The sequence below is a fragment of the Schistosoma mansoni genome, chromosome 4 (genome assembly GCF_000237925.1).
Source record: "Schistosoma mansoni strain Puerto Rico chromosome 4, complete genome".
Lineage (NCBI taxonomy): Eukaryota > Metazoa > Platyhelminthes > Trematoda > Strigeidida > Schistosomatidae > Schistosoma > Schistosoma mansoni.
In genome coordinates, this window is record NC_031498.1 from 7,921,820 (window position 1) to 7,937,275 (window position 15,456).

General features: G+C 30.3%; 1 protein-coding gene across 1 annotated transcript; it reads left to right on the forward strand.

Moving 5' to 3' along the window:
- Window positions 1–266: 266 nt before the first annotated feature.
- Window positions 267–14,517, forward strand: Smp_126950 (hypothetical protein; the record flags this gene model as incomplete). The annotated part of the gene is made up of 2 exons (XM_018796699.1): window positions 267–269; window positions 14,212–14,517. 2 exons carry the CDS (start codon window positions 267–269, stop codon window positions 14,515–14,517), a joined length of 309 nt encoding a protein of 102 aa, XP_018651815.1.
- Between the last annotated feature and the right edge of the window lie 939 nt (window positions 14,518–15,456).

Sequence of the window (15,456 nt, forward strand, 5' to 3'; positions counted from 1 at the left end):
ATGCCTACATAAGAAAGTGTGATATGGTTGACTAGGGATATTAACATTTTATACTATTCGTTTTCAGTTCCTCCAATTCTCTAGTATATTATATCCTCTTAAAAAATCACTGTGCACACATATGTGAACAAAATATCGTATCTAGTATCTATTTTATACTTTATTTTAAAAACAAAAGTTTTTTCTTGTCACTATGTTCATTCCTCTACTTTACTGAAAATATCTGTACTAGTCATTTTATAAAAGACATTCTTAAAACTATTATTATGGTTAGTATTATTAATAATTACAAAAATTAGAGTACATTAGTGTTAATTTCATATTAGTATATATATAGTTATATGGAGTTGGCAAATTTTTTGGTAAATTTTCATATCAACCATACTATAACACTGTTTCTTTCGTTATAGTAATATCATCATCGTCATTAACATCACCAAATTATATACAAATTGATATTGGAAATTTTCACAAAATTCAATAGTTATTGTTTTAATTTTGTTTTCGTTTTCTCACATATTGAAATATGGATTTTGAAGAGAATACAACAACTGTTCTCTAAATATCAAACGCCAACTTATCATGGAAAAAACACTAAATGTTAAAAATAAAACAAGCTTTGCAGGTTTATATTGGGTGGGTGATGATTCATTTAAAAGATTTACAGTGAGATATGAAGTAATTTAGCTAGTAAAGACTAAAACTGCCCACAGAAATCATTATATGAATTCGCTTGCTAGTTTATATATATATATATATTGCTTACGCCTGTTGCCCCTCGTGAAGGTGCATAGGCCTCCCGCCAACACTCTTTATTCAACACTGTCCTGGGCAATCCTTTCCAGTTGTTATTCATCCTTTTCATATCTGCTTCCAGTTCTCAACGTAACGCGTTCTTCAACCTTTCTCTTTTCCGTTTCCCTTCAAGATTCTAAGTTAGGGCTTGCGTCGTGATGCAGCTTGGTGGTTTCTTCAATGTATGTCCTATTCACTTACAATGTCTTTTGTTAATATCATCGTCAGTTGAAACCTGGTTTGTTCTCTCTCACAGTAGGCTGTTACTGATTGTATTCAACCAACGGACATTGAGTATCTTGCGTAGACAACTGTTTATAAATGCTTTTTGATAATGGTTGCATTAGTTCTCCACGTTTCTAAAATTTTAGTGGAAGTTATAATTTATCATAATTACGGTTTTCTATGATACTTCACATGATGTAAATCAGCGATGAAATTCGAATTCTTAAAACATCCACATAAAATAATGCAAGCACATGTAAGTGATCAGTAAAATGCCATTACTGAAGCCATTATTATACAATCAGAGAATATTAATTCAGTAAGTATTCAAAAACTGAAGTTAATTCATAGGTGAATAAACTACTTAAGAACAAATAGTTTATCATAAATATAGAAAATTCATTCCTAATGATATATCTATTTATTGCATTCTGCTAAACAATTTAAAATAAATTTCACATTTTATTCGTGAATCTTTAAGTGGAATACATATTAATTATAATCAGAAGGGGTTTTGTGGACATTTATTTTCATAGTTGAAAGCGCGACTCAATTGAAGCTAAACCACCAAGGTAAACCTGGAAGCACTGGACGGCCTTTTCGCCCTATTAGGTCCTGAGTTCGAATCTCACGAGGCGAGGTCGTGGATGCACACTGCTGAGGAGTCCCACAATAGGACGAAACGGCCTTCCAGTGCTGCCAGGTTTTCCTTGGTGTTCTAGCTTCAATTGACTCATGCTTTCAACTATGAAAATACTATTTAGAATTAATTTTGTCTGTAATGTTATAATAGGGAGAAACGAAAGAGGATTCTTTGTTTGAACAAATAAGCATCTGTCAATGATTCTTTAATTTTTTTTACTTTTCACATCATTAGGCTGTCACTGTAAACTCCATCAAACCTTATTAATATCTTGGATAAATATTAAGTAAACTTCCAAAATCCATTGCATTACTTACCGCATCCATTCATAATACGTTTTGGAATTTGAACGAGTTTCTATATCTAAAAAATGTATTGATAAATATTCATGATGGATATTTTATTTATGAAGTCGTTAAATCACTTTGTCCAACTAACTTAGTGTGCTATCTTCAAAGTTATTCGTATTCTGAATCATTTCACATTAGCTCTATTACATTTTAATAAGTAACTGAGTGGGTATTAGATGTACATTAGTTCTAGAATCTTAATTCCTCTCTACTTCAGATATTCATGGTAGCATTCTACAAAAGCGCCTCTATAACCATCATACAGTGTTACGTAATAAAACTTTAATCCCGACTTTTAAACATTTGCATCAAACATATACATACAGCACTTTAGGGATGTTGATTTTTATTAACAAAGTGACGACTGAAGATCTATACAAGTTCATACTCTGTATTAAAACTAACACTTTGATTTACACCTAGTTTGTATGTAAATAACAAAAATCATAATCCTAATTATCTTAATTACTGAGGGCTTTCTGGTCTAAAATTTTAAGCCGAATAGCAGAACTTTAATAACTGATGAAATGAATTTATGCTTTGTATTTACAAACCTTTTCCTTTAGTGACTTTATGTAAATGGTTGTGATATGAAATTCAGCGTAAAGTAACATGAATATTGCATATTAGCTAATATCACTAATATAAAATACAGTGAAAAAAATCAAAATGTCTATGTGAAATAGACTGGCATGAATACTAGTACATTAGCTTGCATTCAGTTCTATTCTTTTATTAATGTAAGAAATATTTGAAGGGTAAAATTAATGTAATAGAGCAGAGTTCACTAATGAGTTATAAATCTGTAGTCCCCATATTCAATCTAAATTCAGTAAAGTCCAATATTACTAATGTTTAATTACTTGTATAATAAGTCTGAAATTAAATTCCTCCCTAACTTGCACGTATTAAATTTACCTACTTACAAATAAAAAGTAGTAAAATATGAATACTTAAAACAGTTTTGTGAAGTGGCAAACAGATTTCCAAATGAAAGAAATTCATTTCTTCATAATACTAATTTCCTGAGACTGATATGATAATAAATAGAGCTCTAAATAGGTGTCTGTGTGGCTGATTTAATATTTTGTGGCGGAATTTCCCCAAACATGTTACTCAGAGCATGATAATTAGCTTGGAGTTTGTCAAACACATTTTGTTCATCAGGAATTTTATCTACAACTCAATATACTCAGCGTTATTTAAGCAGGAACTAAATAGCCATATGCTCTTATCTTGAATTCATTCACTTGGATCGCCTTGAGAAAAACATTTTACATCACGACTTTTACCAAAGAGAACAATTTAATCAAATATGTTATTCTTTTTTCGCACATAACTACAATAATAATGGTCTATCGGTTAAGTGCTATGGCGCGAGAATGGTAGGTCCTGGGTTCGAATCTCACGAGGCGAGGTCGTAAATGCGCACTGCTGAGGAGTCCCACAATGGGACGAAACAGCCTTCAAGAGCTTCCAGGTTTTCCCTGCTAGTCTAGCTTCATTTGACTCACGCTTTCACCTATGAAAATACAATAATTTTGTTTTGATAATTATTGTGATACTGCCATCATACAATAAATTTATATATGGCTACCAAGCAAAACACTATGAAATTTCTGGTTGTCTGAAGATTAGATTATCAAAGTTTTTTTCTACTTTTTCTTACCATTGTTAAGATTTTCAAGCAACGAATAATCACAGCTCAACACCATTGAATAAATCTATTATCAATTCTACGACCACCTCACCAATAGCAAGTTGTAAATTACAAGAAAATTTCTATGTAGCTAACTTGTCAGTTGTTGATAGTCCTTGTTCATTATTAGGCAGAAATGAAAGGGTCAATAATAGGCAATTCCCATTATTGTATAATAAAGATGTACAAAAGTTTCCTAATGAAAAATATCTCCCAATTGAAAAACATTCAATTAATCAAACGTTAATGAAGAGAAATGACTATCATAGGGGAGAAATAACAGATGAGAATTCACCTGCAACTAGTATGCCAAAAAATCTATATGAATTACGTTATAATCAACTAGGATTATCGCATAATCAGTTCTCCGGTGAAGCCCTCAGTGATGAACTGCAGTCAATATCTCCAGAAACTAATTCACCTATAGTATCCCATTTAACTCCCATACCAATTATCCGATCAAATGAAATGGCGCCTTCTACACCATTGCTACTTTACAACAGTTGTTGTAACAATAGAAAGTTTAGTGTTGGAATGAATCACTATTTACCACCACTCTTTGGTCCAATCCCTATTCAATATAATTCGAAATCCACAAATTCAGTTAGTGAACTTTCATCGCCTTTTCTTGGACATGGGAATCATTTCAGGAAAACTTATCGAGCTCCTGCTAACATTTGTTATCATCACCATCTTCAGAATGGTACAACTATCAATGATACCAGAAATACCATCTATAATAAACGAAACAATCAAGAGGATTTAACTAACCAAACAATCTGTAAATATAAAATGAATCAACCAAAGCTAAATAACACTTTAGATATTAAAAATGATGTAGCCAACACTTTAAATTGCTGCAGTCCACCAACGGAAATGAACTTATTAAAAGTAAATGATAAATGTAATACACTAGAAACAGATTCATTTGGACAATATAACTCAAATCACAAGCCTAAAAACAGATCTATTTCATTAATGAATAATTTATACCCATTAAGTCAGACAGAGTTTCAATCTTCTCAAATCAATTCCGATCGAAATAACAACAATTTTAATATAAACAACTGTTATAATATGTTCCATTCTGATAATGATCGTTATAATAATTCACAGTTCATCAGTGGTGATATTAATAATGATTTAAAGAATTATGATACGAACAAGTTGGGTTTAAAAATAATTCCAAAAAATACCTATCATTCAGAATCTAATAAATTGTCATCACCATTATTTGAACATAGACCAAATCTATTTTCAACTGAAGGAAATCATTCCGGTAGAACTGAAGGAAGTGCATTAATGAATACGGTAAGATATTAATTTTACTATTTTATTATTTTATTTGAGTTTTATTTTTTACTTCGTACTTGTTTAAGTACTTAAATATAGTTTTTATGAATAATAGACTTTGGTAGTATGTCGTCATAAATTGAAATGAATTTACTCTGATCAATGTTAACAGAAAAGTCAAATATTATAAGTGAAAATGGATAGTGGCTAGCAGTGGAATCAAGGACGCGCATTTCGTCCTACTTGGGACAACTTAGCTGGATGTACCTATATCTCAGAGTTGATGTTCACTCTGGGACTCGAACTCTGAGTTGCAGGTACATCCAGTTGACGAGTCCCGAATAGGACGAAACTCGCGTCTTGGATTCCACTGCAAGCCACTATCCATCTCTGCTTATCATGCTTGTGAATTAAGGCTATATCGAGGCAATACGCACAGTATGCACACAAACCAATTAGAGACTGACCAGTTGCAGTCCTAAACATCGATGGGAAGATTCAAACAAACAATACTATGTGAATTTAAAGTCAAATATTTCCTTGAAAAAGCTTGGACCAGATTGTCAGGCGAAACGTTGGATTTACTTCAAATTCAGTAGCTGAGATTTTACAAATGTATTCTTCCTATTTAATATCTCACATCAACTTGGTGCCCAAATACTGTGAAACTATTCCATCTAATTTAAACGAAAGTTTTTATAAAAGTCAATTATTGATTTAAAAAGTAGTTTTACCCATTTTGATATTTTTTTCTCATTTCTTCTAATATATAATATAATATGAAACCATCATATCTTTCATCATAAAAATTGACTTTTAGTCTGTCATTGATAGACTGACACATGATAAAGCAACTAGCTAATTCATTTTTTCAGATTACATAAATTCAATTAATGAAGATTGTTGACAAATGTAACCACTATAAGTTGTTAGTTTATGATATTTATTATACGACAAAACCTGTATGACTTTTAATTAGGCTATTTTTATTATATATGTGACCAGTCTGATTTTTTAAATTGAAAAACTAATCATTTGAAGGAAGTTTTAATGTGGACCATGTAATAGTGTATAACGTTTGATTTTTAGATTACCATTATATAAAAACATGTCGATAAATGTGTATTATCGAGTGAGTGCGTGCACTATTTAATATATGAACATGATAAGACCGCCAATTAGAGAGGAGTAAATTTATTGATCGCCAAATGATACACAAAAGCCCTATGAGCAGTCTTGAGCACTTATCAAACCTGCTTTCTGCCCAGCTCAGCCAGTTAAGTCCAGAACACCAATAACAAACTCTGCAATATGAATTATTATTCTCAAACATACGGGTTTTATATACCAATCAAACAGACCATATCGTACCACAAAATAGAAAAGAACATTTGTACAAGATTCAGTCAAATGTGGCAGTGAATAGGGGGAACAGTAATCAATAAACTGGGGATAACTCGAGAATGGTAAATCGTATAATAATAGTCTATCAGTCAAAATAAAGCTTATAATAAAAGCGACACAAATATGAATAGTTTGATTGCTTAACATTCATACAATAGGAAATATACATATTATATCGGTCCATAAACAGTCCTCAGAATTTACTATTCATAATTCTCTTCGGGATATAACAAAATGTATAAGAACTTTTTACGTCTATGGGTCCAAATCAGTAACAAAAATATGATCGTATTGAAATTATACCCAAAAATATGCATCAATACTTTGCTTTTGTAAATAGAATTAGTTTATTAACGTTTTAAAACGTTGAGATGAATAGTATGTAACATATACTTAAACCTAACTGTAGCTTAAACAGACTAACTTAGGTATATATCTGAAAATTGTAGCATAATAGGTAAAATTGACAAACTTAGATCATAGAACAATATATAGTTCACTTTTTACTAAATACATACTTATATAATACAATCATAAATTCATGAAATCACTGACTGTTGATTTGAATTGTGTCAGTAGATGCAAAGATTTGGTTTGTATTTTCATGGCCATTAGATTTTATAGTTAGGGGATGTTAAATGACGTCCTAAATCCAGCCTGGCAAGCAGACTTTCATCCATCCCTAAGCTTAGTATTATTTTATGAGTTTCATTCATCGATCTCATTCATTCCAATGAAACTGCTTGTGTGTGCAACTTTGTACACCCGTTAATATCTTTTTATTTCTTCTGCTTCTCATCTTTTTAATTTTCTCACTGTTGTGTTGGTCTGACATCTAGTAAATTGGACCTGACAAATAAGAATCAAATTTCGCACTATTTGTTACTAATTTATTGATGAATATTTTAGCAAAATTATTTGTAACTGGTAAAAACTTGGAATAAGATTTATTCACTTATATATTGTTCTGAATATGATGTATGGCCGCACAACATATTAGGTCAGTAAAAGTGCAAGTTTATGCATGTAAAAAAATATGTGTTTTAGTTCTTGTTTAAGCTGTTAATTAGGAAAAGGATTCTGTAAATAGATGGGTTAGTGATTAGTGAAATGAAAAATCTTCTAACTAAATTACTAGACAGATTAGAAAAGCTGAAAACTTACTGTTGATAAGGATAACAAAAAAAAATAAAGATTAGTAGTTTCAGGAATGCTAGTGATTGCTAAATAACAATCGTTTACAAATTGTACATTACAAACCATAACTCTTTCTTATAGATTGATCCAAACAAAGTCAAAGCTGTAGGAAGATTATAATGGTGATAATATATGCATAGGTTCTGCTTTACATATGGGTTTGATGAGTACCTGAATCTTTAAACTAGAACTTATAATTTTAATTCACATAGTTTTTTTTACATTGAAAATGCCACTTGTAAAGAATTTAAGATATTTTTAGTTTGTAGCTTTATGGCGACCAGCTCAATTAGTACCAAGTTTTCATCAAGGATTGGCATTTGATACACAGTTTTGATGTTTTATACTCGTTCAATAATATTCAGCAATGCACACTGGTGACCTATCCAAGTAATTATACTCACATTATTATGTTCTAAAAGCAAACACAACGTTTCAGATTGTAATTGTACTTCAACAAAAAACATTTAAAAACAAACCATAATTTATTTGTTACAGGAATTTAAAATACCAAATAATTCCTAACATTTGTGAAAATATGAATAATATTTGAATAATGTTAGTTTCAAGCGTCATATCGAGAAGGAAAACATCTCAAGTTTACAAAATAATGTAAGCTCGCGTTACACTAGGGGACTGAGTATTGATGAACAACGTATCCAAGTAAATATTTAAAAGGTATAATACAAGAGAAATAATAGTATTAAGTTTGATTAGAATAAATCCGTTTACTTAGTATTTCCTAGTTTCATATAAAATAAATTTACCGTAATTGTTTTCCCAAAACACAATATGCAGAGTTGTATAATAGAATTTCTTATATGATAAGCTTCATTTAACTAGCGGGTTTTAAGATAACTAAAATCATTTACTGCTATCCACTACTTGACTGTAATCAATGAACTAGAATAAATTAACAGTGGTAATTTAAAGGAAAAAAAATTACAAAAACAGTTACCATAATTTTCTTACAGAAACTGTTACCAGTCAACTAGAAATAAAGCGTTTACTTAAAACTTTAAAACATTGGAAGAAATAACTATTTAACTTTACCATCACAGTAGGAAGAATTCTTTACAAACTATTATACTGCAATATTCAATTAACTGTTAGCTCTCAATAAAGCTACATACTAAGTCGTTTAAATCATGATACTATGGGTAAACTGTACCTTTTCATATAAATCTTATCATAGTATTCTGTTCTTATTTCTCACTATAATACACCTTTTTGAAAAAAAAATATTTGCGAAGAGTGAATATTTCTACATTTTTGGACTGAGATAGCAGAAGATACTGCTAAACAAACGGTAGTAACTTTGTATCTTGTTGGTAATATAAATGGAAAAGTTCTAATGCTGTAAAATAAAATTCTTTATGAAATCTGACTTGAAATCAAGTCCCTAGACCATAGATTTATTATAAATCTCTGAGACGATCCTCTAATACAAAAATATGGGATTTTGCTATGTTGTAATAAATGATTTACTGATAAACAATGAGATTATATTGAATAAAATCTGACATTTTACACCCCCATACAAAAAAAGATAACGATGAATCAATGATTCAAACCATTCAATAAAATAACCATTGATTTAATCAATTATATATATATATATATATATCTTAAATGACGCCAAATGGTAATTATTAGATAAGAAATTCACAAGAACCCAACATGAATGTTTATTTTTATTCATTAAGAATGTCCCTTCAACCGCTTCTTTAACCACCCATTTCTATTATATATATATATCTGGTAAATACAGGTTGAATATTGCAATTAGTGTAGAAAAATAAAACAGTTTTATAATAGTATAATAATAAAAATAAATGTGAAATATACTTGTTAACCATTCAGAATTGGTACTTCATTTTTGATTATCCACTCATTTATTCAATAATTGTATATTTAAGTTTCTATACTTAAGAAATAAATAGAAAAGAAACAACAAATGTTTGTTTATTTGTCCTCCTTTTTTCTGTTAGCTAACTTTGAAAAGAATTTTCACTTATTTCCTACCTCATTATCATCATCTACTGAGTGTAACACTTCAAGTTGGATAGTTTCGTAGTTATTTATATTATAGAACTGATATCACGTTTTATTTACAATTTTTATGTTTCATTGTTCATTATTTTGCTTTCTATTATTGTTGACTCTTTTGTTGAAACTCAATAGATTTTTGTTACATATTTACTGTTGTTTATTATTGATGAACTTGTTTAGTTTAGGCATTCTACAAGTAGATTCATAAATAGTAATTGTAGGTAATGAAGTGTTTTTTAATGATATTTAATGGAAATGAACGAAGTCACGAATCGATCTAAGCTAAACCACCATTGAAGACCTGGAAGCATTGGACAGCCGTTTCGTCTTAGTATTGGACACTTCAGTGGTGCATGTTCACGATCCCTCACGTGAGATTGAAATTAAGGGCTTTCGTTATCGAACGATAAGTTTTAAACTCTAGACCAATGAGCCAGTACCCAGAGATGTTAATGTCTAATTTCAATCAGTGCATGATTTTGCTCAACTTTTCATCCATTTCCTGTGGTGGATATCTGTCTCACATCCGACACACATGAATTACTTCCTTAGTGTGCGTACATTTTCAACACCGGTGTTATATAGTCAATTTTCTACTCATGAATAATTATTTGCAGAACTTACACTTTAAAATTTGATATCAGTCACATACTTTCCTGTGATTTTAAGTACATGAGGATGGCAAAAACTACATTCATAGAAACCAGCAGAGTCATCAGATAACATTAGTTCATACATATTATCTACCATGTTATGAAACATTTTACAATATATTTCGCTCTTTCATGTTTACCATGAGATTAACAAGAGAAATAACTAGATTGCATCTACTAAAGGGACTTATATGTATGACTAACATATTGATTTAGTCAATATATTACACTTCACCTCCCATTTAGTGCAAAGGAAATTTTCGACAATTAGTCTGAAAAACGAGCAATGCATCCAAATGCGTGACTAACTTACTGAGAATTAAATTGCTTTATTAATATTAGCGGCCTAATATTGAACATACATCAACCTCATATAAGAGATCCCTAAAAGCGATTCACTATGAAACTTCCCAGTGTTGTATACCAGAAAATGGGCCAGGGATCAAATCTTAGACTTTCATTTATCGCCACCAGATTTTAAGGTTCAAATCAAAGCGTTGGGATCCATCTGTACATATTCCCAAATTCAATCAGGTACTTGTATAAGTTGACGGTCATCTAGAAGAATCAATAGACACACTGAACGTCAGTACTCAATCCATGGCTTAAATAAAGCTGTAAAAGGAGATCACAATGATTTGCAATACTGCATACACTGATTAAATAATTTTTTAGAAAATAAAATGTCTGAGAACCTTTTTATTAAATGCCAAACATTTAATCATATGATGTTTTAAAGATGATTGAAATTCAAACCACAAACTATTCTAGCCTAAATAGCTAAGTGACATGAAGAAATTTTTTCAGAAGATTTAATGACAAGCATATTCCTATTATCAAAACAATTTACAGAGTGCTGATCGATAGATGATTTCAAAAGACAAGATCACTAGCTAGTAGATTAGGTTTCCCTTCAGTAAAATGCCAAATTTAATAAAAATGATAATAAATACAAAAAAAAACAGACATGATCAAATGGGATTTAACTTATACGCTACTGTCAGTAACAAGTGATAGGGGATAACTTTCTTATCTTTAAACCAATTCATGCTTGTTTAAAATTGACTAAACCGAATAAAATTGTAATGGATGAAATAACAGATGAAATCTTAAAACTATTACTTATTTAGTGACTGTTTATTGATTATGCATAATTTAGAGAAAATAATTTTAATGGTCATTAATCATTTTCCCATGGGGTTAATTGATTTTAATTTTTGACTGTCAAAGTTGACTGATTATTATTATTATTATTAAGAATAAATCTCTAGATAATCATATCAACAATACTTTTGTCAGAGTTATGTAAAACATTTATAGGGCAGCAAACAAAAATTCTTGTAATAACTTTCTTTTAATTACAATGTATGTCAAGAACACACGGAAAGTGATGTATGCTAGGAAGAACCCGGATTATGTATTTCTACATCTGTATCTGTTCACTTGTGAGATTTGATCAAAATATCAGAGTGGGAAGTATGTATGACTATGAAAACGGTTTTACAAAATATTGTTTACTTATAAAAGCTAGATATCTTAAAAAACAATGTTTAACATGAATATATATATATATATATGTTTCCAGTAAACGTTAGATTTTCATACTGTCATATGCGTATGATAGTCGAGTCACTAAACTAAACTTCTATACTGAATAATCATGATTATATGTTAGTTCATACTTTATTCTTATCTAAGCCAACATCTGGGTATTAGGATTGCTAGCAGTTTGTTTTGCTCTCATTACACTTCAAGTTAGTTACAAAACGGATATAATTTATTTTTATCTACGAGCTCTAAATGTAAAGAATTACATCCTGACGGGTTCAGTTTAGCTAGTAGCATGGTGAAATAACCCTAGTTCTTAATGATATATCCTTGATGGTGGCAATTTAATTCAAATCTTATTAGAAATTAAATAGAAACTTTGTTAATATGTATTAATTTAGTAAATATCTATGGTACATACAAAGTCACGTTGAATGATCACCACTGGTTCAGTAACAAATCTTATTTGAGATGCAACCATATGATAATTATTGATTCAGAATGACTAAAAATATATTATTGCTGAAACTGAGAAACAGTATCACCCGATTTCGTCATTTATTCATCATGCTGAGTAACACTTTTCTTTGATATTAATTGTCGGAAATGATAATATTGTGTACTGTCTTGAAGGAGCAAAATAAAGGCAACAAATGTGTCTGAGTAGCAGAGATATAAACATTCCAGTATTAAGAAGCGTTGGACAGAAAAGCAAATAAAACCTCCAGATAAAATGAAGGATTGCTTGGACCAACCATTTAAACATCTAATCACGGTCATTTTATAAATATGGCATGACTAAACGAAAAAAATAATATAAAATCCCTGGTCACATTACCTTTATTTTAGTAATTTATTCACCATTTACTGTTGTTGGGATCTTGAAATGTAAATTATCGCCGAATTCCCTTTTACAGAAATAACTAACCTAAACGAAGTAAATATCATAAAATATCTTTATAGCATGGGGAATAGTAACATAAATTATTATGATATTCAACTGAAAAGTACCGAGATGTTGTTTAAATAAAAGGAATTTTATTTCATGTTATCTGGGACAAAAATGTTCGTAAATTGTTCTGTTTTTTTCTTTTCATTTTAGTAGCATGTAAGAGATAACGGGTAGAATAGTGAAATGCAATAGCTTTATAATTTATGAAATTAATTCAAAATTCTTATTTTTTTTCGGGGGGGGGGGTTAAAATTCCTTAGAATTGCAGAAAACGATTGATTTATAAATCAACTATCATCCTTTCTTTTCGTCCTATATGCCCTCTATGATTATATCCTGGCATTCTTCTTACATTTTCTACAATGAATGACTTCAGTACTTTCAAATTTAAGATATTATGATTGAACATAAATCTCAAAAAATACATGAACACCACACTCTACAGTAACGTATAAGTTATTTATACTGTGAATGATCTAAATTGATATTATTCAAACATCAGGTACCTAAATTCACTAAAATAATAATGAAATAATCAGACGAAATTAAAATTAGTTAAATTATCCATACTGTTTAACACATATTCAGTTAACTACTAGAAGTCGATATTCTGATCGACTTTCGTTTATGTATAAAATACTGTTCTTCATAGAAACAGATGTCAATTTAATGCAATTTCACTTCCATTTTTTATGACTTAAAATAGATAACAAAATCAATTATTCTTGGTATATTTGGTGAATCTATTCAAAATTGGAACATAAATTTTTGGTTGGAATATGTCTTTATCGTTAATTGATAATCTATCAGAATAAAACTTGACTTTTGAGATTATATTACCTAATGATTTAGTAAATGAAATTCATGTCAAAAAGAAAGCCATTTGATTATTATAAACTTAATATCTTTCACTTAACCTTAAGCGTGATTTCCCAGATATTTCGTAGTTTAATGTAAGACTGTTTGTTCAGATTCATCGTAATTGATCCTAATCATGAATAATTATTACTTGCAAAAATCACGAAACTGCATCACAAGGCAAGCCCTAACTTGGAATCCTAAAGGGAAACGGAGAAGAGGAAGGCTGAGAATGGGAAGCAGACATGAAGAGGATGAATAGCAACTAGAAAAAAATGGGAAGGGTTACTCAAGATAGGATTGGATAGAGAGTGCTGGTGAGCAGCTTATGCTACTCCATGAGGGGTAACAGACTTGAGTAAGTATTGTGGTAAATTTATTTGTCATATTAAAGCGATCGGGAACAGCCAATTTCTGGTAATCACTTCATCGACTGAAATGACAAATCATACTCCTTTTTGTTTTCTCAAATTATAATGATATTTTATATATGTATGCTATTTTCATGTTTTTCTCATTCACTATTTTATGTATTAATTCAGATTACTGATAACGAAGTATCCTTCATGCCCAGTAGACATCATGAAGAACTACCTGAAATGAAGATGTCCACATTTAATCAAAATTACAATCTTACAGAAAGGCTAAGTCCGTATGACAATACAGTTTTTGTCAGTTCAACAATCAAATATAATCCAATTTCTATCAACCATACAAATATTGACTGTGGTGAAATGTATATAAATAATAACTCATTAGAAGAAAATAATTTTCCATTAGGTATTAATAATAACAATGATAATAATATAAAACTTTGTACCATAAATTCAAAGTTAGAAAATGATTAGAAATTTCTATATAGTGAATATTATACTTTATTAATTCTATCTTTTATAATTTAGAAACATTTCATTGTGACGATTTTGCCATAGATAAATTTAATCTTACCTTTACAACCTTCATTTTCCTTTTTCTTTTTGATTTAAGTGGGAAAAGAAAGTGAAAATAAAATACTTTATTACTATTATTTTGATTTCATTGTGATGTTATACATAAACAATATGAAACTGAGAATTACTTCCATAAATAATTTTATCTTGTGCATAATGGTTTGTTTTGTTTTTTAAACTTACGCTCAAATACATGTTAATCTGCTGCTTTTTCTTTTTTTCTGATGACCATTTTTCATTTATCATTTTTTAAGAAAGTTGTCTAATTATAATCATAATCATATAACATAATATCAGAAGGTAGTTTTTTGGGTATTATAGTAATTTTATGGTTGAAATCATGAGTCGATTGAAGCTAGAGCGCCATAGAAAACCTGAAAGCACTAGAAGGCCATTTCGTCCTATTGTGGGGATCCTCAGCAGTGCGCATCCTAGATTCCGCCTTCAGAGATTCAAACCCAGGACCTATCAGTCCTGGTTCTAGTCAGAAGCAGTGAATAGTGGAGTTCAACCACGTTTGTTGTGAAACTGTTACTCATAGAAGGCAATAGTGTACGGTTGCTCAATTTCGTGGGTTGGTTGAAGTTAGACATTAACACCGTTGGATGCAGGCTCAATGGTCTGGAGGTTAGGCGCTCGCGCGTGAGACTGATGGGTCCTGGGTTCGATCTCGCGAGGTGGGATCGTGGATGCGCACTGCTGAGAAGTCCCAAAATAAAACGAAACAGCCGTTCATGTTTCCAGATTTTCCATGGTGGTCTGACTTCAAGTGACTCATGATTTCAACTTTAAAATATAGCATACTATTAATGAAGTAGAAGATATAAATACTGCTAT